Source organism: Cicer arietinum, chromosome 7, assembly GCF_000331145.2.
Source record: "Cicer arietinum cultivar CDC Frontier isolate Library 1 chromosome 7, Cicar.CDCFrontier_v2.0, whole genome shotgun sequence".
Taxonomy (NCBI): Eukaryota; Viridiplantae; Streptophyta; class Magnoliopsida; order Fabales; family Fabaceae; genus Cicer; species Cicer arietinum.
The window spans coordinates 24,010,577-24,033,868 of record NC_021166.2 but is presented as its reverse complement, the minus strand read 5'-3'; the positions used below and the strand labels follow the sequence as shown (position 1 = coordinate 24,033,868).

The 23,292-nt window shown below is 29.3% G+C and overlaps 4 protein-coding genes across 4 annotated transcripts in view; 2 read left to right on the top strand and 2 right to left on the bottom strand.

The window, feature by feature from the left end:
• Positions 1 to 684, bottom strand: part of LOC101510425 (peroxidase 6-like) — a 1,212-nt gene extending 528 nt beyond the window's left edge. The window contains exons 1-2 of the mRNA XM_027336856.1: positions 670 to 684; positions 38 to 275 (exon numbers count right to left, since the gene is read on the bottom strand). Coding sequence (XP_027192657.1) covers positions 38 to 275; positions 670 to 684 — 253 coding nt within the window. The remainder of the gene's footprint in view (positions 1 to 37; positions 276 to 669) is intronic.
• On the top strand, positions 674 to 1,191 carry LOC113787682 (uncharacterized). The gene has a single exon (XM_027336665.2). The coding sequence runs from the start codon at positions 779 to 781 to the stop codon at positions 1,094 to 1,096; it is 318 nt and encodes a 105-aa protein (XP_027192466.1). The 5' UTR covers positions 674 to 778; the 3' UTR covers positions 1,097 to 1,191.
• A 6,896-nt stretch (positions 1,192 to 8,087) lies between these two features.
• On the top strand, positions 8,088 to 10,497 carry LOC140921103 (uncharacterized). The gene is made up of 2 exons (XM_073370961.1): positions 8,088 to 9,476; positions 9,574 to 10,497. Exons 1-2 carry the CDS (start codon positions 8,978 to 8,980, stop codon positions 9,636 to 9,638), a joined length of 564 nt encoding a protein of 187 aa, XP_073227062.1. The 5' UTR covers positions 8,088 to 8,977; the 3' UTR covers positions 9,639 to 10,497.
• A 6,925-nt stretch (positions 10,498 to 17,422) lies between these two features.
• On the bottom strand, positions 17,423 to 21,245 carry LOC101510101 (IAA-amino acid hydrolase ILR1-like 6). Its single transcript, XM_004509830.4, has 5 exons — positions 20,812 to 21,245; positions 18,538 to 18,663; positions 18,167 to 18,472; positions 17,967 to 18,077; positions 17,423 to 17,892 (listed from the first exon to the last, which is right to left on the bottom strand). Exons 1-5 carry the CDS (start codon positions 21,187 to 21,189, stop codon positions 17,530 to 17,532), a joined length of 1,284 nt encoding a protein of 427 aa, XP_004509887.1. The 5' UTR covers positions 21,190 to 21,245; the 3' UTR covers positions 17,423 to 17,529.
• Between the last annotated feature and the right edge of the window lie 2,047 nt (positions 21,246 to 23,292).

Below are 23,292 nucleotides of genomic sequence, written 5' to 3'. Positions count from 1 at the left end.
CTCTTCACGTTTTTAAAATACATGTTGTCGAATTTGCCAGGTGTCATCACGTCGTTAAATGCCGACATTGTAGGGTCATTTTTGTAATTTTTGCAGAGATCCCTAAGCCCTGAAGCATACCCTTGGTTATAAGCAGGGTCTACTTCAGTTGTCTTGCTGAAATTGAATATTCTATTGCTGAATTCTTTGCAATGAGAAAATCCTATTGTGTGTGAACCAATTAGAGCCACCATCTCTTGCACGGTAAAACCTTTTGAATTGAAAATGTCTATCACCTATAGCATCATCACAAATTTAAATATGTTAAAAGTTTTAAAAGAGACAATTAACAAATCGATAAATTAAATATATCAATTTTTATTTATCACATTATAATTTAATTATTTATTATAAAGATGACTTTAAGGAATAATATTTATTATATAAACATATGAGAATGAATAAAATTTACCGATGTAATATTTGAGTATTATTATACTGTTCAATGACTTGACATATGAATTACCAAATTTATTATTTGATTGAAATTTTATATCATATAATTTTATATTAATCTTAATCTATCTTAATAAGTTGGGACAACTAATTAATATATGATTTTGAGTTTATCATAATTTTAATTAGTAGGACAAACACCCTTAGTGTCAATTGAGTAGAGTCGTCACTAACCTGAGTCATTGTCATGGTTGGTAATGGATATTTGTTATCTGTGTCGGCTGATTTGGACCGTAAACCATCTTTTCTACCGAGGCCTAACTCGTAGAATGGGCCTCCGACAATGACAACAAGGTCACGCGCCGCTGTGGCGAGTATGTCAGCACAAGAGACCACGCCAGGGCATTCAAGCTCTAAAATGTTCTTGGCACGCGTGACTGCGTCAAAACCATCTCCTGAGAGGGAGAGGTTTATGTCGGCGTCACGCTCTGCCTTGTTGAAGGAGTTGGAGGATACCAAAACAGAGGCATCACAACCTCCAATCATGCAGTCATGGAAGAAGAGACGGAGTGTAGCGGCGGCCGTGGACGGCGTTATTTGTTGCTTTTCCGCCACGGAATCTCTGATAATGTCTAAGAATTTAGGACATGATTTTTCGTAGTAGTTTGGTGTGAGTTTGGATTGTGTAAAGGGAAATAATGCTAGGAAGAATAAGATTAATATATGAAATTTATATTTATAAGTCATATTGTTGCTGTTAGTATTAGTATTCTTTGGTGTTGGAGAGGGCAATAAAATTGTAAAAGTATTCAAAGTTTGTCAAAATTTAAACTCAAAGAAATTATTATTGTAGTTTGATTAAGGCTAAGAGAATGGATTGTCGTGTTTTCTGGTTTATGAGATGATGGATATTTGGTGTTGTGTGAAAAAATGAAAGGGTAAAGGATGACATATTGTACATAAGGATTATATGTGGAAGAGAGGATTCAAAGGGAGGTAAGGGTTATTTTTAGAGAGGCTTTGTATATTGTATGATTCTGCTTTTCTCTGCCTTTGTGTACAGAAACTAGTCAAATCTTGAGGTCTAAATTGAACATACATAATTGGGTGCTTATTGGCTATTCAATTTCATCATCATGCTTAAGTGATTATAATGTTTGTTTTTTTAATATTAATTTGTGCATTTGATTTTTCACAAATTTCTATATATGAAGGTATACCAGCAAAAATATTCAGGGAATATTCATATTAGTTAATTATAATTGGAATAGAGAATAATCATATTCATTAGATGACTTTTACTTATATTTAATTATTTAATCTTTAATTTGAGGTTACATATAAATTAATAAAAGTTATATATTTATTAATAATTTAATAGCTAGATGATTAAGTTAATATTAATTTAAGATATTTGTCATTTTACATCATAAAAAAATTATGTGATATTTTTTATATGGACTTCCGTTAGACAAAAGAAAATATGTTAGAAACTAAAGTTTGATGATACTTTATATAGGAGTTAAAATCGAAAGTGATATATTTATATGGATAGAAAAATATGTAAGTCTTTTTATTTAATTTTGAAATCAATCACCTTTTTTTCTCATAAATATCAATTATCATCTTTAAGTAACTGCACAGGTTCAAGTGATTAATGAATTTCGGTGAATGTCAAATTAAGTGAACGAGTGTGTAGTTTGTGCTAAATACATGATAAATTATCGCTTTGCAATATTTTTTATGATCTTAGATAAATTTTATTCACATATTAAATGATATAAAATTTAATTTAGATATGTAAAAGTTATTATGATATGCACATAAATTTATAAATTTATGTGATAGAGGTATTTTTTTAGAACATAAGTGAATTAATATATTGATAATCTTTCGTTAAAAATTAAATAACGGAGTTGTAACAAAAATAAATGTTAGAAATATTAGACTATAAGTATAAAAAATAAATAATAATTTAATTTTAAATTAATGATTTTTAAAAATATACATCTAAACAAACGATCGAAATAAAAAGTATATGTTTATATTTTTTGTTTTATTTTAGCCTTAACATAAATATATCAAACTTAACAACTAAAAGTAATACATTTATAAATTGAGTGGAAATCTTCTAATTTCAGAAATAACTTTTATTTGAATCACTCTATTAATAATTTTTTTATAGACATTAAATTTGATGAATTTATCAATTCAATATTTTTATATTACCTTAACAATTATGCATACTAAAAATTACAAAAAATGAGTATATATAGCTATAAGATCTTATAACCAATATTTTATTTGTATTTTAAGAAATATATTATACATTGAATTAAACAAAGTATCAAATAATATTAATTTTTTTGAAATATACATCACATATATACCCTATAAAATTGATAGATTTAAGGCTAATAAAATTTAGCAAATTATAAAAAAAACACCAAAAAGTTATATTGTTATTCTACCAAACAGAAAAAACATCGTATAGTCATATCCTCCATCATATTATCCTCGTGTATTTTTTAACAATGACAAAGCAATGACATATGCGGCAGAGATGGAGGTGATGTCATGTCGTTGGCATTTCCTACTCAAGATATCTTGTTTTGAGATGTTACACTTAGGACTGGACAAACCAATTGGCCCGCCCGAAAAACCGTCAAACTGCACGGCCCGATTGCATGTGGGCGAGTAAAAACGGGTCATGTGGGTAAACAGTTCAAACTTGGGGGTTCGTATGGGTTGCAATGAGCGGGTTCGGGTGAATGTTTTGGATCCGACTATGACCGACCCGCCCGTCTATATGTTATTATATTATTATATATTATATTATTTTTAGGATATAACAACTGTATTTTTGTTTCATTTGAACTTTTTATTCTTTCCAAAAACTCAACCTCTATAGAACTTGGCACACAACAACCCATATCTATACTATTTGCCTCTCAACATATTTCTCTCTCAATCTCTCATAGCTTTTTATGTTTGTTCTGGATGAAAACATCATGACATCGCTGTTCTTTCTTTGGTCACAATCACAAGAAAACTACGGTACTGGTAACACATATTAGATGGCCTCCGATTACAACTTCAACAACCAGATCTGTTTGTTTTGATCTTTTTGCAACCAGATCTGTTTGTTTGGATCTCTTTGCAACCAGATCTACTCTTTAAATGGTTAGATCTATAATTTTCTTCTCATCTTTTGTATTTTTAAGTCAGAGTTTCAAACTCTGCTTAGATTTAGGATTCAAAGTGTCAAAACTTGTAACCCGAAAAAACCCAATCGAAGAAACCGCACGTACCTGACGAACCCGAAAATGAAAAATGGGCGGAAATGGATCTATATATTGCACCCGTAGTTTGAATCGGTTGGGAGTTTTGGGTCCGAACCCGCCCTACCCGACCCGTTGTCCAGCTCTAGTTACACTAACCATTAATAAATATAGAATGAAGCAATTTTGTTTGGACACACAAATTTAGAACACACAAAAACATATACTTTTTTTAATAATTTTAAAATTATATATTATTTAATTATTATTTTTCTTATTATTTTTTATTTGTATGTGCCCATATAAAGTGTTTAAATTTTTGTGATCATACAAGAATGATTCATATAGAATGTTGTTGCAAGTTATTCAAGTGACATGTTCATGATTTAAATATTCATTTCTCTTTTAGTTTTGTAGCCTACGAAGGAGGGTTTTTTATACAAATATCTTTTTTTTTTATTTTAATATCAGATTGTCCTATTTTTAAAAAATAATACCAAAATACTTTATTTTTTAGCTCCAGTTGTTGATCGCAACCTGGGGAAGCGACCTCTTGAAGCAAAAAAATTTCCACGTCACTAGATGGTCGCATCCTGGGGATGCGACCTCCTACTAGCTTCTATTTTTTTTTTTTGTTGAATTTAGTTATTGGATATATTATATTTATTATTGTTAAATATTTTAAAAATAATTATAACATTAAAAAATATAAAATATTATTATAAATAATAAAAATAATTAATTTAATAATATTATATAACTTTTAATAATTATTATAATAATAAAAAGAATAATAATAATAATTTTAATAATAATAATAAAAAGAAAATTCTATTAATAAAATAAAAATACTTTTATTATTTAATAAAAAGAATAATAATAATAATGAAAAGAAAATTCTATTAATAAAATAAAATAAAAATACATTAAATTAAAAGAAAAAATACATTAAAAAAAAGAAAAAAAATACTACAAATAAAAAAAATACATCAAATAAAAATTAATTATTTTCATCTAAATGACCTCCAGTTCCACATCTACGCGGTCGTCGAACTCATCTAGCCATTTGAACAACTTGAGGTTTTTGTGGTTGATCTTCGTTGTAATCTGTTTGTGGATTAGAACCACTACCACCTGCTTCCGTATAATTTTGAGTTTCGACATTATACATAGAATCAAAAGCCGCATAAGCCGACTCAGGAGTTGTGCAATGAGTACCAAACAAATTATAGAAAATTCCGCTCTCGATCGGATTAATGGGAGTGGGTATTGTTGGCACTGAAGGAACGTAGTATTGAGTTGGTATATCTGCAGCTTCATGAAGATGTTGTGGTGATGATAAAGACGGTGTTTGGTGCATCATATTTTGTTGTGGGATTGATTGAGGCATAGAGTGAACATCAGGATATGTTGAAGGTTGCAAACGTGGATCGCGCAGGTATCTTTCCACAGATATGTATAATTTAGTGTGATGCCTGAACCAATTCATATATTCGTTAATGTGGCGTAAAACACCTTCGACGTACTGACCTTGCAATATGTAATTCTGACGTTCATTCCAATGTTGAATCTCATCTTTCCAAACCACACTCTAATTATCATCAATGCCACGTCTCATGTCGATCTCATGGTAGAGCGTCATATCTTCTGGAGGTTGCGGAATTTGTTGATGAAAGTCGAACTGAAGCGCGACTCTATCTACATGATGTTTTTTGACGATATGATAGCAGTGCAGATAGGTACATGCAGTCCAAGTGTTGATCTCTTGTTCGGGTACCTCGTGTTGGAATCCGAGATACGGTCTCCAACGAAACTGGATGTTAAAAAAACAGGCTAAAGTAAATATTAAGAGATATAAAAAAATTTAAAAGTGCAACTACATGAGAATGAATATATTACTTCTTGAACCATCATATGATTGATTGTATTCTGGTGTCCTTCTATATCGTTGTGAGGAACTTTACTGAAATTTAAACCCCTGGAATTAAATCTGTCGAATATATAAAAAATAAAAATATAATAAAATTAGTAATACGGTAAATAATAAGTTTTAAAAAATAAAAATATATAAAAATTATGTGCAATAGTTACCTTTGTGCAAGTGGAAATATCCATGCACTGGGTGCATCTGGAGCAACACAACTCAAACGATACCATGTCCAGTTTTGCAACAACAATGCACATCCTCCCATCGACATTACGTCGGGTTTCGTAGCAAGGCATAATTCTCTATAGAGTGTTTCTAAAACTGCCGAACCCCAACTATAGTGGGATGCTTTATTTAAATCGCCCAAGATTGAAAGATATTTTAAATGTACACGATTATTGGATTTATCTGGCATCAACAATCCTCCAATCGTACGTAATATATGCTCGACATGATGCTTGTTTTTCTAATTCGGATGCGTTTTCACCAACATTATCAAAAGTATCTTTGAGCCATTTTAATTTAATAGAATTACCTTTTGTTGCTCCCCCAGGTGGGATAACTCCTAAATATTCTTGACAAACATCTTTAACATTCACAAAATTTGAACCGCTAACAGGAATAACAGACACATTTAATCCTAAAATATAGTATACGTCTTCTAAAGTTATTGTGCACTCACCTATCGGGAGATGAAAAGTATGAGTTTTTGGTCTCCATCTTTTAACCATAGCAGTAATCAAACCGACATCGATCTTGTAGTTTCCAAGTTTGATCACTTTACCAAATCCAGCTTGTTGCAAATACGGTAATATGGCTGCGTTCGGTTTTTTGTTGGCATGACCATGACATTTTAGTTTATCCTTCGAGGGATTATGAAATTAATAATATAAAATATAAATTAATAATATATAAATTAATAATATAAAAAATATTCAATATATAAGACAAGACATTAATATAAAATATAAAATTAATAATATATAAATTAATAATATATAAGACATTAATATAAAATATAAAATTAATAATATATAAATTAATAATATATAAGACATTAATATAAAATACTTACAAATGCTTGAATATATCGACTTTCAGCTCTATGATTTTTGGATAATTCCATGAGTAAAGTTGAAGAAAATGTGTTTGAGAAATCGGAGAAAGTGTGTTTGAGAAGTTGGAGATAGTGATTTTTAGATTAAGATAGAGGAAGTGTGTTTGATGATGTTGGTTGATGTTGGTTTGGGGTGTTTATATAGGAAATCGCAGGGCCAGAAAGCAATCCTCAGATTCAGCCACGTGGGAGGTCGCATCCCCATATTGGGAACCCTTCAGGAGGTCGTAGGGCCAGGAAACGACTTCTTTGAGAGGTCGCAGGGCCAGGCAACGATCTCTTGATGATGAATCCCAACCGCTCATTTCTTTTAATCGATGGTTGTGGATACTTGATGATGAATCCTCATACTTTTAGTTGGACCAATCAAATTGATCTATTCAATCTTTAATCTTGACCATCCAAATTCATTTATCAATGGTTGTGGTTTAGTAGAAAAGTATCAATCCTCATACTTTTAGTTGGACCAATCAAATTGATCTATTAAATCTTTAATCTTGACCATCCAAATTCATTTATCAATGGTTGTGGTTTAGTAGAAAAATATCAATCCTCATACTTTTAGTTGGACCAATCAAATTGATCTATTCAATCTTTAATCTTGACCATCCAAATTCATTTATCAATGGTTGTGGTTTAGTAGAAAAATATCAATCCTCATACTTTTAGTTGGACCAATCAAATTGATCTATTCAATCTTTAATCTTGACCATCCAAATTCATTTATCAATGGTTGTGGTTTAGTAGAAAAATATCAATCCTCATACTTTTAGTTGGACCAATCAAATTGATGTATTCAATCTTTAATCTTGACCATCCAAATTTATTTATCAACGGTTGTGGAAGGTTTCGTAAAAAAATATGAATCCTGCTAACTTCTATAAATAGAAAACTAGATCACACTATATCACCACACCTTCTATCTCATCATACATTCTATCAATTACATAATCATGGCTTCTCAACAAGTCATTTGTATTGCTTATTACAATGGTTCAATTTCGATGGAGTTGAAGGGAAAACATTTGTAAGTGATTACAAAAAGGCGTTCAAAGTACATTCTAGCAGCAACCTTGCTCGTCTAAAGAATGTCATTAAAAAAAAGTTGCAGTTCGACGACAATGTGACGATCGATGTTGAACTCATGTTTGATGTTTATGCACAATGGTCACAACTTGGCACCATTGAGTTATACATTACATTTGAAAGTGGTCCTACTTCAACAAATCAACCATCAACCTCAAACATGCATAATTCGAACTATATCCCATCACAACACTATGAACCATACTCTAGCCCTTATCAACCCGACGTATATTCTCCATCACAACACTATGAACCATACTCTAGCCCTTATCAACCCGACGTATATTCTCCATCACAACACTATGAACCATACTTTAGCCAAAATGAACAAACTCAACATGTCCACAATGTCCACAATGTCTCCCAACAACTTCATCACGAATCTCTCCCAACAAGTCCACAATATGATCTTCCACTTAGTGTCCATTATAAAATCAATGAGGAAGAATTAGGTGATTATAGTGAAGATGATGAAACATACTTCGATGAATCATCTGGTGATTCTGACGATGATGATGTTGATGAAGATATGGAAGCAGAAGATCAACTTATCCCACCTATATTCGATCCACCTTTCCACATGAAGAACATCAATCTATCCACCGCAAACCAACCAACTGAATTTGATCACATGTTCATTGACGAAGTCCCAAATTTAGGTGGAACTCTTGAAGTTGGAATGAAGTTTCAGAACAAGGATGAATGTGTACATGCAATCAAGCGTTATCATCTAAAACAATCATTGAACTTTGTGGTGCAAAAATTAGATTTAGAAAGGTACGTTATTATTTGTTCACATCCAAATTGTTTGTTTAGATGTAGAGCTTCAAAACGTAAAAAAAAGTGAATTATGGGTGATTGGGAAATTGAATACGCCTCATACATGCACAAATTCTGCACTATCACAAGATCATACAAAGCTTGATTCTAATATGATATGTGCAAGTATAATGCAAGTTATGAGGATGGACCCTTCAATCAAAGTGAAGGTCATTATTGCTCAGATTCAGGCTTTGTATAACTACACAATTAATTATAGAAAGGCTTGGTTGGGAAAAAATAAGGCCAATCGAACAAATTCATGGCAATTGGGAAGAGTCTTACAATCAACTTCCACGATGGTTATTAGTTATGCAAATGTTTGCTCCAGGAACCATTATTAAAATGGAAACAATCTCAACTTATAATGAACATGGTTTGATAAATGGGATGACAATCTTTCATAGACTATTTTGGGCTTACGTTCCATGCATATCTGCGTTTAAATTTTGCAAACCAATTGTACAAGTTGATGGAACTAGGTTATACGACAAGTATAAGGGAACTCTATTGGTAGCAGTTGCACAGGATGGGAACGACAATATCATTCCAATTGCTTATGCTCTTGTGGAAGGTGAGACAAAAGAGGCTTGGGGGTTTTTTTTTAGAAATTTGAGATCACACGTCACTCCACAAGCCAACATTTGTTTGATTTCAGATAGACACGAATCTATCAAAAGTGCTTACAATAATCTCAATAATGGGTGGCAACATCCTCCGTCAAAGCATGTGTTTTGCGTCCGACATATTGCACAAAATTTTGCAAGGGAATTTAAGGATAATGCTTTGAAGAACAAGGTTATTTCTATGGGTAATACTTTAATTCTTACTTCTTATCATTAATTAAAAATTAAATTATGAAGTTTTATAATTAGTGTAATAATGCATTGTATGTTGTTTCAATATAGGTTACTCAATCAACGAGGCTACATATCGATACTACCGCAGAGAAATTGGCATCGTAAATCCATAAGCTTTGAAATAGTTAGACAATATACCGCGACAAGATTGGATTCAAGCATTTGATGGAGGTAGCCGTTGGGGTAAGATGACCACCAACCTTGTGGAGTCGATGAACGCAGTATTAAAAGAACCATGCAACCTTCCCATCACTGCTTTGGTCCAATCAACATATTATAAAACAGGTACACTATTTCCAACCATGGCAAAACAACACGCATCAATTTTAGCTTTTGGTCAGATATACACAGAAAAATGCATGACTTTTATGAAATCGGAAATACGTAAATCAAATAGTCATATAGTCGATAGTTTTGATCGAAGCAACCATACTTTCATGGTCCACGAGACAATAGTTCCAAAAGAAAGGCGGGCGACCAATTGGTCATTTCAGTGTAAATCTTCCCAACAAGTGGTGCGATTGTGGAAAATATCAAGCTAAACATATGCATTGTTCACATGTGATAGCAGCATGTTCTAGCATCAAATATGATTATTGGAGCCTTATATCCGATGTGTACAAGGTGGAAACAATACTTAAAGTCTACAGTGAAGCATTCCAACCGATACCAAACGAAGGATATTGGCCACAATATGAAGGTGTTAAGGTGTGTCACAATCCACTAATGCGGAGAGTCAAGAAAGGTCGCCAAAAGACCAAGCGCATTAGAACAGAAATGGACACTACGGATAGAGTCCCAAGAAAGTGCGGATTATGTCGGGTATCTGGTCATATTAAGAAACATTGTCCAAACGCTGCTGGCACATCTACTCAAAATTGATGTATTTTTTTCTTTTAATTTAATGTAATTTTATTTTAATGTATTGATATAACTTTCTTATTATTAATATTAAAATTATTATTATTATTAAAATTATTATTTTTAATGTATTTATGCTTATATGTTAATGTATTTTTATTTTATTTTATTAATAGAATTTTCTTTTTATTATTATTATTAAAATTAAAATTATTATTCTTTTTATTATTATAATAATTATTAAAAGTTATATAATATTATTAAATTAATTATTTTTATTATTTATAATAATATTTTTTATTTTTTAATGTTATAATTATTTTTAAAATATTTAACAATAATAAATATAATATATCCAATAACTAAATTCAACAAAAAAAAAATAGAAGCTAGTAGGAGGTCGCATCCCCAGGATGCGACCATCTAGTGACGTGGAAATTTTTTTGCTTCAGGAGGTCGCATCCCCATGTTGCGATCTGAGGCTAAAAATTAGGGCATTTTAGTATTATTTTTTAAAAGTGGGACAATCTGGTATTAATATTAAAAAAAAGGATATTTGTATAAAAAAAAAACCACAAAGGACCATTTTTTAATTAATTAATTCACGTCAAATATTTGTTTCGTAAATGTGTTCATAACACATTGTAATTAAAAGATAATAATTTTCTCATATTTTTATCAAAAAAATATTTAGTAGACACAATAGTAATACTATAGTACTATATTATTCATTTATCTTTTTAGTAATTATGACTTGTGAAAAATCATTTTTAACTGTATAGATATTCAATATATTGAATAATAATCAATTACATATTTGTCTTATTAATATTTGACCGTGGCAAACATTCATCTTAGGTTTAATTTTTATAGGAAATTATAATTAGTGTATTATACATTTATTGAATTTATGTTTATTATAGAAATGTTACCATCAAATAGATGATAAATAGTTTATTTATTTAATGATATTTTTCTATAATTCTCTCTTATAAAGTATATAGGGTTAAATAACATTTTAGTTGAATTTTTGAATGATTTTTTGTACTAATGTTTAGTACATGTTTAACAACTTGCTTGTAAAAAATTAGAATTAAATATGAATTTAGCAATTCATATTTAATTTTTAAGCTTTTGATACTTAACAATTCATATTTAATTTTTTGTTTGTTAAAATAATTTCTAAAATTTTTGTAGGAAATTTGGTTCTTATGTTTTAAACATTATTGCAAAAAAATCATTAAAAAAATCGAAAGAGACACCATATATATTTGGCATAAAATCATGGATGAAAAATGAAAGTAAAAAATGTTAAGGGACTAACAATTGACACCAAAATAAAGATAAAGGACTATCTTGTTACATAAAAAAAAATTAATTAATCTATTATTTTTGTATAAGTTATAATGATACATAGTGTATTTTGTCTAAATAGTATATTCATTTTTTATTTTTTATTATTTTAAAATTCATTTTTCACTAACAATAGTAGAGGTCTACCTTGAACATTTTTTGAGAAGTCTATAATAACAATAATAATACAACATGCATATCATCAACTAAATTTAGAAGAACTAAATTTAGAAAGAAATAAATATGGCTTAAGTCTCAACCCATATATTGTTATATATATATATATTTTTTATAACATATGAATAAGAGAAAAGAAAAAGAAATCGAAAAAACAATTAATCTACAGGGAAATCAATTCTCAAAGCATCTACAAGCAAAAAAGAAGCAAGCTCCACCGATGGAGATAGGACAATCTATAGAGAATTATGTTAAGAAGATCACATTTTGGCAAGAAAATTGGCGCATTGATTTCCTTCTTTAAGAGTGTGTCTCAACTCCACACTTCAATTTTTACTGAATTCAAATTTAATGTTATATAAAATAGCAGCAAATGCGTGAAATGGCTGACTCGTTTTCTTTTTACTGATTTTATAGTAAGGAGGGAGGTCAAATAACATATAAGAATAAGACTTCTTAATCTCTAAGTAATTTAACGTCCATTCAAATGACTTCTATATAAAGTTTAGAATCAAAATAAGACAAAATTCTTGGATAATAATATGCAAACAAAAAAAAAAAAAATTACAAAGTAGAACTTGTTTAACAAAATATTTACAATATGTATAGAAAAACATAACTATAATAATTTTGTTAAAAAAATAACAAAACTACGGTAGTGTAAAGTAGAAGAGGAGAAAATCATAAGAAAAAGGGGTTAAAAATAAAAATCACAACTTTTGATCCACAAATTCCATTTTAATTAAAAAGGGAATCCTCATTTCAGTCAAATCTGCAAACAAACATAATATTAATATAAGAAAAAAAATTATATCCGACGGCAAGTTTGATCATTAGAGATCTAATAAAATGTTGGCAACGCTACAGACCCCAAAAAAAATTACTAACGCTTCTCATTTGAATGCATTTTTTTTATGAGAACTGGATGCATTTTTAACATCTCAATGCAAACAAAATTATATATAATTCATAAACTAAACTATAAATAATTACATCATAAAATTTAATGAGTTTCGTAAAATTTATAACAGTTTCATTAGGTTTGAAGCAAATAATGTTGAATAATGCATTTATGTATTTATAAATATAAATCATAAGTATTTATTATATATATATATATATATATATATATATACCTTTCAAAAAAAATTTATAAGTACTACATAACAAAATCATTAGAACAATATCAAATACATGTATAATCACAATATATATTTATCTTATTTATCGTATTTCAACTTCGATTCCAGCTGCAGTAGTCACTCTTATTATTATTCTATCTTTGAATGAATTTAACATAATTGAAAAAAGAAGAGCAAATTTATAAAATACAGTCAAATGCAAATAATAATTAATCCTAGAACAACACGCATATATCACCAGTTGCAATTACAATGTTCAATAGAATAAATGGCAATAAAATTTACAAACAAAATGAGATAGAGAAAATTCACTCCAAAAATGTGAGATAAATTATATTTCAAATTTCAAATATATGAAATGTAGATTTTCAATTTCAAATTTTGTGAAGTGATTGTATTTTTAAAGAAATATTTTAATTGAGGGGAGGTATGTGTGGAATGTAATTTATTATCTTTATGTGAATTTATTAAGTACATCTTTTACCAATAAAAAAAAAGTATATTTTTCAAAAAACTTATCGTGCCAGTATATTTCCATTGAGAGTAATTAACATGGCTGGTTGTATTGTGTTTGTGATGAATTTTTTTTAGGCAGGGTGATAAAATGGTTGAATAATATGCTTATTTTTTTATATATATATTATATGTGTTTTTGGTATTATAGTGTTTGATGATATAATTTATTTTCTTAAGTTGATTTATTTAATTTAAAAAACAAACCATTTTTGTAACAAAAATGTGTGAACGTTAATTATTAAAAAATATTAAATATTTTATTTGCCTAAAATAAGATTACGATTGTCTTGATGCAAGACAATTGTTTATTATTATAGATTACGGATGTAGATGTATATTTAATTCAAACAAAGTCTATCATCAGTGAATTGCAACTTACTTGAGGGTTGTGGATAGTGCAAGACCATTGTCTCAGGTCTCCAATTTTTGTGTTTAATTAGTTACACATATGGTAAAACTTGCAATCAAAAATAAAAAATTGGCAAAACTACAAATGCTGAAGAATGATTTCTACAAATTCAGAAGAAATTAACAATCCATATCAAATCTAGTGAATAACAACGAATATAAATTCAACAAATGGGATAGTGATAGGCTTACTTAATAGGTACCATAGGAATATGTTGCTGTAAATATATATTAATTAGTGTGTTTGGTATAGTTTTGGACACAATCAAACAACACATTAAAATTTAGTGCATTAAGAGTGCGAAAGAAAAAGAGTAAGTTGTGTTATGAAGATCAAGTGTGAAAAAGTTAGTGAATGGACTTCTATATTTTATACGAAAGTGAAAAAAGAAAAAATAGTGAGTGAAGTCTAGAAATCAAACGTTGGTTAAAAACATTTGATTGGTAAATTAAGTCACTTCTCAGTAACATTTTTATATAAAAGTAAATATAATTAGCTGTTTTAGATAGCCATAAAAACCATGCTTCATTATTTTGAATTTGAAATATAAAACAAAGTGTTTAACGTAGCAATTATTACTATTAAACATCATTATGATCAATGTTTATGTTAGAGCTGTCAAAATAGACTATTTGATTCATATAGGATTAACCTTAGTTCGCCCCTAAACAGGTTGTAGACTGGACATGTAACCCCATATTTTTTTATATTTATTTTTTTAACTCATTATATTTTTAATTTCTCTGCAACTTTTTAACTTGAAAATTTTCTTTGATGCCCATTTAAAAAAATTTATGGTATACTACTCATGCATTAAGTATGAATCAATTTGAATGTCCATTTAAAAAAAAATTACGATTTTCTCTTTATACACAAACTAAGTTTGAATTTTCTAATTAACACAAACTTAATTCAAAATTTTCAAAACTAAAACACAAATTCAAATAAGTTCAAATTGTCAAAAATTAAAGATATTATTTAGCGTAACACAAATTAATTTAGATTTGTCTAACATAACCCAAACTCAAGTTAAATTCAAATAATCAAACTTCTAAAGATAATCTAAATGTTGAATAATGATTAACAAAAAAATATTACGCGATTATCCTACTTTTTCAGCTCAATAGGAGGTCGCTGGCCCAGAAAATAACCAGTTGAAGGCCATTTTTTTAATTTGTAATAGGAGGTCACTGGTACAAAGAGCGACTTACTACCAGCATTTGGTTTTTTTTTTCTTCCTTCTTTTAACCATTGATATTAATTATTTAATAAATTAAAATAATTAAATTATTTAAAAAATAAAAATAATAAAGTAAAATAAAATACATTAATAAATAATAATAATAATAATAATAATAATAATAATAATAAATTATAATTATAATTAAAAATAGTAAATTATATTATAAATTTCAAAGAAAATACATTAAGATTGAAGAATAAAATACATCAAAATATAATAATAATAATAATAATAATAATAATAATAATAATAATAATAATGATAATAATAATAATAATAATATTTTTTAAAAATAAAATTATATTAATAACATGAAAATGAAATCAAATACATTAAATGGAGTTGATGTTTGATGTTTATACACGGTGGTCACAACTCGGCACCATCGAATTATGTTACCTTTGAGTCTGATCCTCCATCAACAAACATTGATCAACCATCGACCTCAAATATACCTAATCCTGACTACATCCCATGTTTTGATCAAACCAACCCTTATCAACCCGACTTATATTCTCCATCACAACACTATGAATCATACTCTACCCAATTAGAACAAACTCATTCAGAAAGTTTTCAACTCCATCATGAATCTCCTCCAACAAGTCTACAATGCGATCTTCCTCTTAGTGTCTTATATAATATCAACAAGGAAGAATTATGTGATTATATTAAAGAGGATGAAACATACTTTGATGAATCATCTGATAATTCTAACGATGACATTGATGTTGACGAAGATATAGAAGCAGAAGATCAACTTATCCCAACATGAATCCGATTTTCATTTTCATTTTCGTTAATTTAATGTATTTGGTTTCATTTTCATGTTATTAATATAATTTTTTTAATTATTATTATTATTATTTATTATATTTTGATGTATTTTTCCCTTCAATTTTAATATATTTTCTTTAAAATTTATAATATAATTTACTATTTTTAATTACAATTTAAAGTTGTTGTCACATTTAATGGAGGTTTTGAATCAAATTATTTCTTTGATCAACCATTACTTTAAAGGGATAGATTCTTCAAAAACATAACATACATATTGTGTTTTTATTCTATTGCTGTACATGTGTCTTACATTAATGTTTGCAAAATATCAACGTTAAAATTTTATTTTTTAGATAGAAATTTTAAATTTTACTAAACACTGTCATTTTTTATAAAAAAAAATGGCATTGTAATTTTAATTACTAAATTTTTATAAAATATGAAAAACTATAAATAAATATTACTTTCATATATTGCTCTTAAAAAATTAATTATGCCGTACATCACACATATATATATAAAATCAAGTAATGTAATATATAATATAATAATACACAATAGCATGGAAGCTAGAGTCCACCCTTGCCTCCCATTTGTCGGTCATGGAAATGATCTAGGTGTTGTTTCATGTAACATAAGATAAAAGAGGTATTGTGCGATTTTATCTTTTTAAAAATATTTTAATTGAAATAGTTTGATTTTTGCGATAATAAATTAGATAAATTAAGTATCTTATCCTATCTTGTCCTATCTTATATATATGTGAATAAAAGGGAGTGAATTTTTCTGTAACAAATAAGTCACATGTTAATTGTTTTCAAATTCAAAGTTCAAAATGTTTCACGTGTCATATTATGAGGAAACTTTTAGTCATGTGTCAAAAAACTAAAAGTAGCAAGAGATATGAGTATTGTTCTGATGCAATATCAATTTGTAGGTGAAAATTGAAACATCACTTTGGGTGTCTTTTGTAATTCAGTTTTTATCGTATGTACATGATGAAATGGTTCATTTTGTATTTCTTCTAAAATAAAATATACATAAGATCGTACTTTAACTAGTGGATATAAATATGCTTGATACTTAATTAATTTAGCAACACAAGAAAATGTAGATTACATATGATGAATGTTCTTACAGTTTATTTATTTGACATATATATGTAACTTTTTAGATGCATGATTAAATTTTCCCTGGTTATACAATCAAAGCTCAAAAAATTTTACTAAAACAAATTTGACAAATATGGTACAATATTTGCTAAAGAAATAATATTAAAGTTTTGATCTTTTATGCTTCTCATAGTGATGCTTGAGTTTATTTTGTGATACTTCTCAAAACATAGCGACACAAGAGATATGAGATTTATATTCTCAAAAAGCCTATGTAAAGCTCATTTCAATGATGAAGCCACCATAAAAAAACATCAATAATATTCAACACAATCCAAGAAAAGAGAAAATTAAGTGAATATGTAAACAAGCTTAAATTAATTTATTCTAGATATATAAGAGTGATTGAAGTTAAGAAATTGTTGAATATGAAAGAGCAAATGCTGCATGTATTGCAGCACCAATAGGAAGAACATCTTCATCAATGAAAAAGTGAGGACTATGACCTGAATATATTGATCCACTCTTCTCATTTTCTATACCCAAAAGGAAATATGCACCAGGCACTTTATCCATGTAAAATGCAAAATCTTCACTCCCTGTCCAAGTTGGGGCTAATTTTATGTTTTCTTCTCCAACAATCATGCTTGATGCTTGCCTTGCTAGTTTGTATATTCTATCATCATTTGTAGTCGGAGGAATCGTCGGATGTTCTCTACCGAAGAATTCGACCTCCGCGGCGCACCTATGCACTTCTACTTGCCCTTTTATAACCTGCACAATTAAAACTCTTAGCATGCTTCTCAGTTAGTTAGGACTATGCTTCTCAATTAATGCTTCTCAATTACCTCTTCTATCCTTTTCCTTAGTGAATTGAAGCTCTTTTTGCTGAATGCTCTATAAGTACCTCCAAATGTAACAGAATCAGACCCTGCATTAACCGTTGCCACAGAAAGCACCTGCCAAATTAAATTAAGCCTTAATTAAATGTTCAATATACTCAAAGCACAAACAGAATCAATCATAGAAATTAAGTCTCTGACTCTACCTGAGAATCTAAAGGATCAATCTCTCTCGAAACAATGTTTTGCAAGCTAATCACAGATGCTGATGCTGCCAAAACCGGATCGAAACAACGCTGGTGAATTCCTTTACCACCATTGATCTTTGCTTTGAAGCTTCCACATCCTGCTAAAAACTCTCCGGATCGCGAAGCAACAACACCTAAGGGATATTGTGTAACTAAATGCAATCCAAAAATAGCCTCTACATCTTCAAGCACATTTTCTGCGATCATGTCTTTCGCACCTACACCTCTTTCTTCGGCTGGTTGGAATATAAGAACAACAGTCCCCTGCATTTCAAGGACTTAATTAGTTTTCCTAAAGTTCATTCAACATTTTCCAATTCCAATTTTACCTTTAACTTGTTTTTCATTTCTTGCAGTATCTTTGCAGCCCCAAGAAGCATTGCGCTATGTGCATCGTGCGCACAAGCATGCATTTTTCCATCAACTTTGCTCTTATGATCCCAATCGACCAGTTCCTGTTCACAACAAGTATATCATTAACAAATCATCATGCATTTGACACCAACATAGATATTGTGCTATAGTTATTGTTTAACAAAGGAAGGAAATACATATTCAATCAAAATAACGATAACATACTATAACAGTAACATGTCATGCTCATACTTAGCTTACTACAAGTGCTGAAAGTACTATACTGGTAAATGTTTTTTTTTTTTGCAAAGAAAGTTTAGATAAGTTCCGGTTTGAGAACTCATCAGAGTTAAGGAAGATTTCAAGGTTCAAAGAGCATTGTCAGATGTATTTACACATTATCCACCAACAAGCTGGTCTCTATGTCGACAGCCAGAGTTGAACTATGCCGTTGTGGGGTATGAGTCTCCTTACCAACTGCGCCAACCCGTCGTTGGCACTACAATGTTAAATGATCCTCCCTCTGATCCTTTTTATAAGAGATAGTTGGATTAAAATTTGGTAAAAAAAAAAACTAATGTATCTAGTTCATAAAATTAGACTAGATATATCAACTTTTGTTAGATTAAATTTTAATCCAACTGGCTCTTATAAAAAGAATTGGATGGACTACTATTAAAGTATTATACACCCTTTACTTCTCAGATGAAAATTTGTTCTTAAGCATAGAGGTGCTGATGTCGCTCTTAGTAAAACAAAACCCTAGTTCTCTCTTCATCTTCGTCCATTAGAGAGTGGTTTAAGAGCATTTTTTGGTTTGAAGTCACCTCTCTAAGTTATTTTATTCCTTCCTTTTATTTAAATAAGTGATTTTACAAATATATTTAGTTTTTTTTTCTCTTGCGTTTTATCTATGATTTCGTCGTACAAGGGCGAAATTGATTTGCTTGTCATCGTGATGTGGTGTTTTTTGTTTTTTCAACTAGGTGCAGTGTTCATAGTAGCATATGACTAGTTTTATCGGTATCATAGTTTGAATAAGGGCCTTATGAAAGTTATCACCAAATTCAACATTCTCTCAATCTTTTAAGTTAGTTGTCAACTCGTGATTATGAATGACATTGAAGATTGGGTAGCTTGCATTATTCTTGATCATCGGCCACTCGAACAAGTTAATTTAATTGTTATGATTTAAGTTTTAATTTAATTGTTTTTTTATTCACCACTACGTGTATCATTGATGTGTTTTAAATTTTTTTCTTCTTAATTATGTTGTACTATTTTTAATTTAATATAAATGAAGTTTATTTAGTTTTTATAAAAAAGATCAATTAATCTCATTATAGCTCTTCAATTACATCATTAATAGAAATTAGGTAATTTTTACCCTTAATGTATGACAATAATATAAAATAACAATTATACATGTATATCTCCAATTTCTATATACTAATTCAAAAATTTATTTTTTTTAATATTTTTTAATTATAATATTAACATATCACATCAATCATATCAATCTTTTTATTTTTTTTTTATTTTTTCTTTAAAATTAAAACTGTAGTGTTTTTGGTATGTATCTTCCATTAAGATTGTGGTTAAAACTTTACTTTATATATACAAGTGTAAACATGGTCCCACTTAAATGACTTTAATAATTACATTGCCACTATTTCTTTTTCCATTCTCAAAATAAATTGTCAATTACGTGACAAAACAAAACAATGTAGAGGCTTCCTTTTCCTGATTTATTATCAAACAACAAAATTAACCCCACATCTTGTAACTCTTGAATTAGAACCAACAACACCTCTACCCTTCCTTGTTCAGAGGAATATTAGCATAATTGAACAACACACCAATTTTTTCTTTTTTTCTTTTTGCTTACCCAAAATTTAACATCTTTGTTTGATTCCTTCTCCATTTTTTTGCCACAAAAATTTTACAAGATCAACAATTGCATGTATCATCTATACCATCATTTCAAAGAAAAACTAACATGCATACATAAAATGTCCTGCATACTACTTCATGTGTGAGTTTAGTACAATCAAAATGTGTTACAGTGATTTTAATAAAAACTACACTTTGGAGCTTCATCAAAATCAAGGTGCTATCTGGTTTTCGTCAAATTCAGTGTAATTCCAAACATTCACTTGGTTTATGAATGATCAGAAATTAAAAACAAAGAACATAAGCTTAATAAAAAAACACAAGAAAGTGATGTTTTTGCAACATTGTTTTTTTACCTGAATAGGCAAAGCATCCATGTCAGCTCTAATTGCAACAAAAGGAGGAAAACCAGAACCAATTTTAGCTACAACACCAGTCTTAGCAACAGGCCATTGATAAACAACACCAAGATTATCAAGCTCACGCCTTATGACAGAACTTGTCTTGAATTCTTCATATGCAAGTTCAGGGTACTCATGGATTTCTCTTCTTATACTCTTCATCCATTTCAACATGTTGGGTGTGTTAGCTAGTTCTAGAATCTGATTTTTCAGTGAAGATGTTTGGTTTGAAGATTCATTGTTGTTATGTTGGAAAGTGAAAGATAAACATGTGGAGTGGAACAAGAAGAGTAGTAGGAGAATAAGTATTAGATGATTGTTTTGGTACATCATGTTGCTAAGTGGAAGATATGAAGTAGAAGATGAAAAAGTGATTTGTTGAATATATATTTGAGGAGAGTATATATATTTAATTGTGAAGATTATTTATTACTTTTTGCATACTTACATGTGATGCTTAGGAATATCGTAGTACAATGGTGGCCCTAGGCAACATGGCCGATATTTTTAGAAGTAACAAATTTTTATTTTATTTATTAGTTTTGTAAAATATCTATAAATATAACAAATGTGTTGTTTTTGAATTTCGAAAAACTATTTAAAAAAATAATTTTCAGTCATTCTCTTTAAAATATTTTGTGGCACTATCTAAAATTGTGCAAGACCAATGTGTTGAGACAAAATCTCTCTCAAATAGTTTTAATGATAACAAAATTATTTAAAAGATTATGATTGTGGTTAATAACTAATATGTGCTTTTGAGTGAATTCATATAAGAAAACACGTTATTAATCATTAAGACAAAAAAGAGAAAAATCTAATTCAAATCTGGAGGATTAGAATATGAGAGGATGTCCTCCTAAAGAGGATGAAGCTTCAAAGTTGCAAAATACTCATCCTCACTAAAACACATGTTATTTATTTATTAAGAGAAGACAAATCAACATTAAAGAATGAATAAATAAAACATTTGAAATAAAGAAGTCAGATGACAAATTTAATAGGTACGAGGACGGACTGTACGAGGTTAGAGGATGAGTCTATTGTCCACATCATCCTCAGATGTTGAAAATGATCCAACACATCATTCTCAAATGTTGAAAACGACCCAACATATCAAATGCAGAAAGGCTGTAGCCACAAAGTCAAAAATATAGTCTTACATGTCTTGAAGAATGAAAAGAGAAAAGGACAGCTCATGACCAATTACCTAGGACGTTTGAACCTCCTGTACGAGGATAGACTGCATCTGTCCAAGGACAGCTAGATGGCAATTCTATAATTAGGATCAAAGACCTTGGACTTTTTGATCAAGTCCGCAACGGTCATAAGATGTTTGTCACATGGAAATGGCATCTCAAAGTCTCTATAAAAGATAATATGCTCTTCATCATTAAATACACAACAACATTGCATAAAAAGATTAAGTATCTTAAAGATATCAAGAGCAATTTTCATCCTTTCTTTATACTTGCTATAATCCTACACTAGATCTTTGAAATATTTTTTTAGAAAGTGTTTAAGTAAAGAGAAACAATCATACTTATATTACTTTGTAATTTTCATTTGAGTTACACTTGGAAATAGTTGAACCTTGTAAGAAATAAGATTGTAAGCTTGGCGAGGCTATATAATACACAAAGTGTAATCAACCTCTGTGAGAGGTTAATCGATTTGATCATTAGTAAAATCTCACAAGTGCGTGAAGACTGGACGCGACCTTCATTGGGTGAACCAGTATAAAAGTTGTGTGTGTCATTCTCTATATTTTCTCTTTCTTTTACTCAGTTCAAATTCAAATGTTTAAATTACCACCCTCAGGTTCGCATCCTCTTAGAGAGGATAACTTTTCAAAACACTTGAAAAATCTTTTTAAACAGCAAAATTCATATTCAACCCCCATTCTAGTGATATTTTAGATACAACAAAATGATCAACCACGACGTCTCAATATTAAAATAATGCAGATATTGGTTTCCCTACTGCATTGTTAAAATCCGTTTTAAAATTACACTTTATAAATATGACGGTTATCGATCCTAAAAAATATGCTACGATGACCTCTCAAAAATCTAAATGATAATATTTTAGTAAAGGGACAAAAAAATATGAGATGAAGGTGAAAGGTGAGAAGATAGAAAACTCCATAAATTTCAAAGTTTTGGTGCAAATAACAAAACTGCATGAAGTATTCTATTTATAAAGGAATTTTGCGGTTGAGTTGATCAGTTTGACCAAATAAGCGAAACCACCGTGCGAAAAATGGGAGGAGTTGAAACATACTTGTTGACTCGGTGGAGGGCAAGGAAAACATTCAAAAACTTGGAGAACACACACCATAAAATAAAATATTAATTTTTAATTTTTTACTTTTTCTAGTTAATAAAAAAATAATACACCACATAACCCAAACCCATGCCCAAGTTCAACCTAGCC

Excerpts from the sequence above, each read along its gene's own strand:
- LOC101510101 (XM_004509830.4), bottom strand. The coding sequence starts at position 21,189 with ATGATGTACCAAAACAATCATCTAATACTTATTCTCCTACTACTCTTC. Across the intron at positions 18,664-20,811 it reads TGGATGCTTTGCCTATTCAG|GAACTGGTCGATTGGGATCA; the intron begins GTAAAAAAACAA and ends TGTTGTGAACAG. Across the intron at positions 18,078-18,166 it reads TTGATCCTTTAGATTCTCAG|GTGCTTTCTGTGGCAACGGT; the intron begins GTAGAGTCAGAG and ends TTAATTTGGCAG.
- LOC140921103 (XM_073370961.1), top strand. The coding sequence starts at position 8,978 with ATGCAAATGTTTGCTCCAGGAACCATTATTAAAATGGAAACAATCTCA. Across the intron at positions 9,477-9,573 it reads GAACAAGGTTATTTCTATGG|GTTACTCAATCAACGAGGCT; the intron begins GTAATACTTTAA and ends GTTTCAATATAG.
- LOC113787682 (XM_027336665.2), top strand. The coding sequence starts at position 779 with ATGACAACAAGGTCACGCGCCGCTGTGGCGAGTATGTCAGCACAAGAG.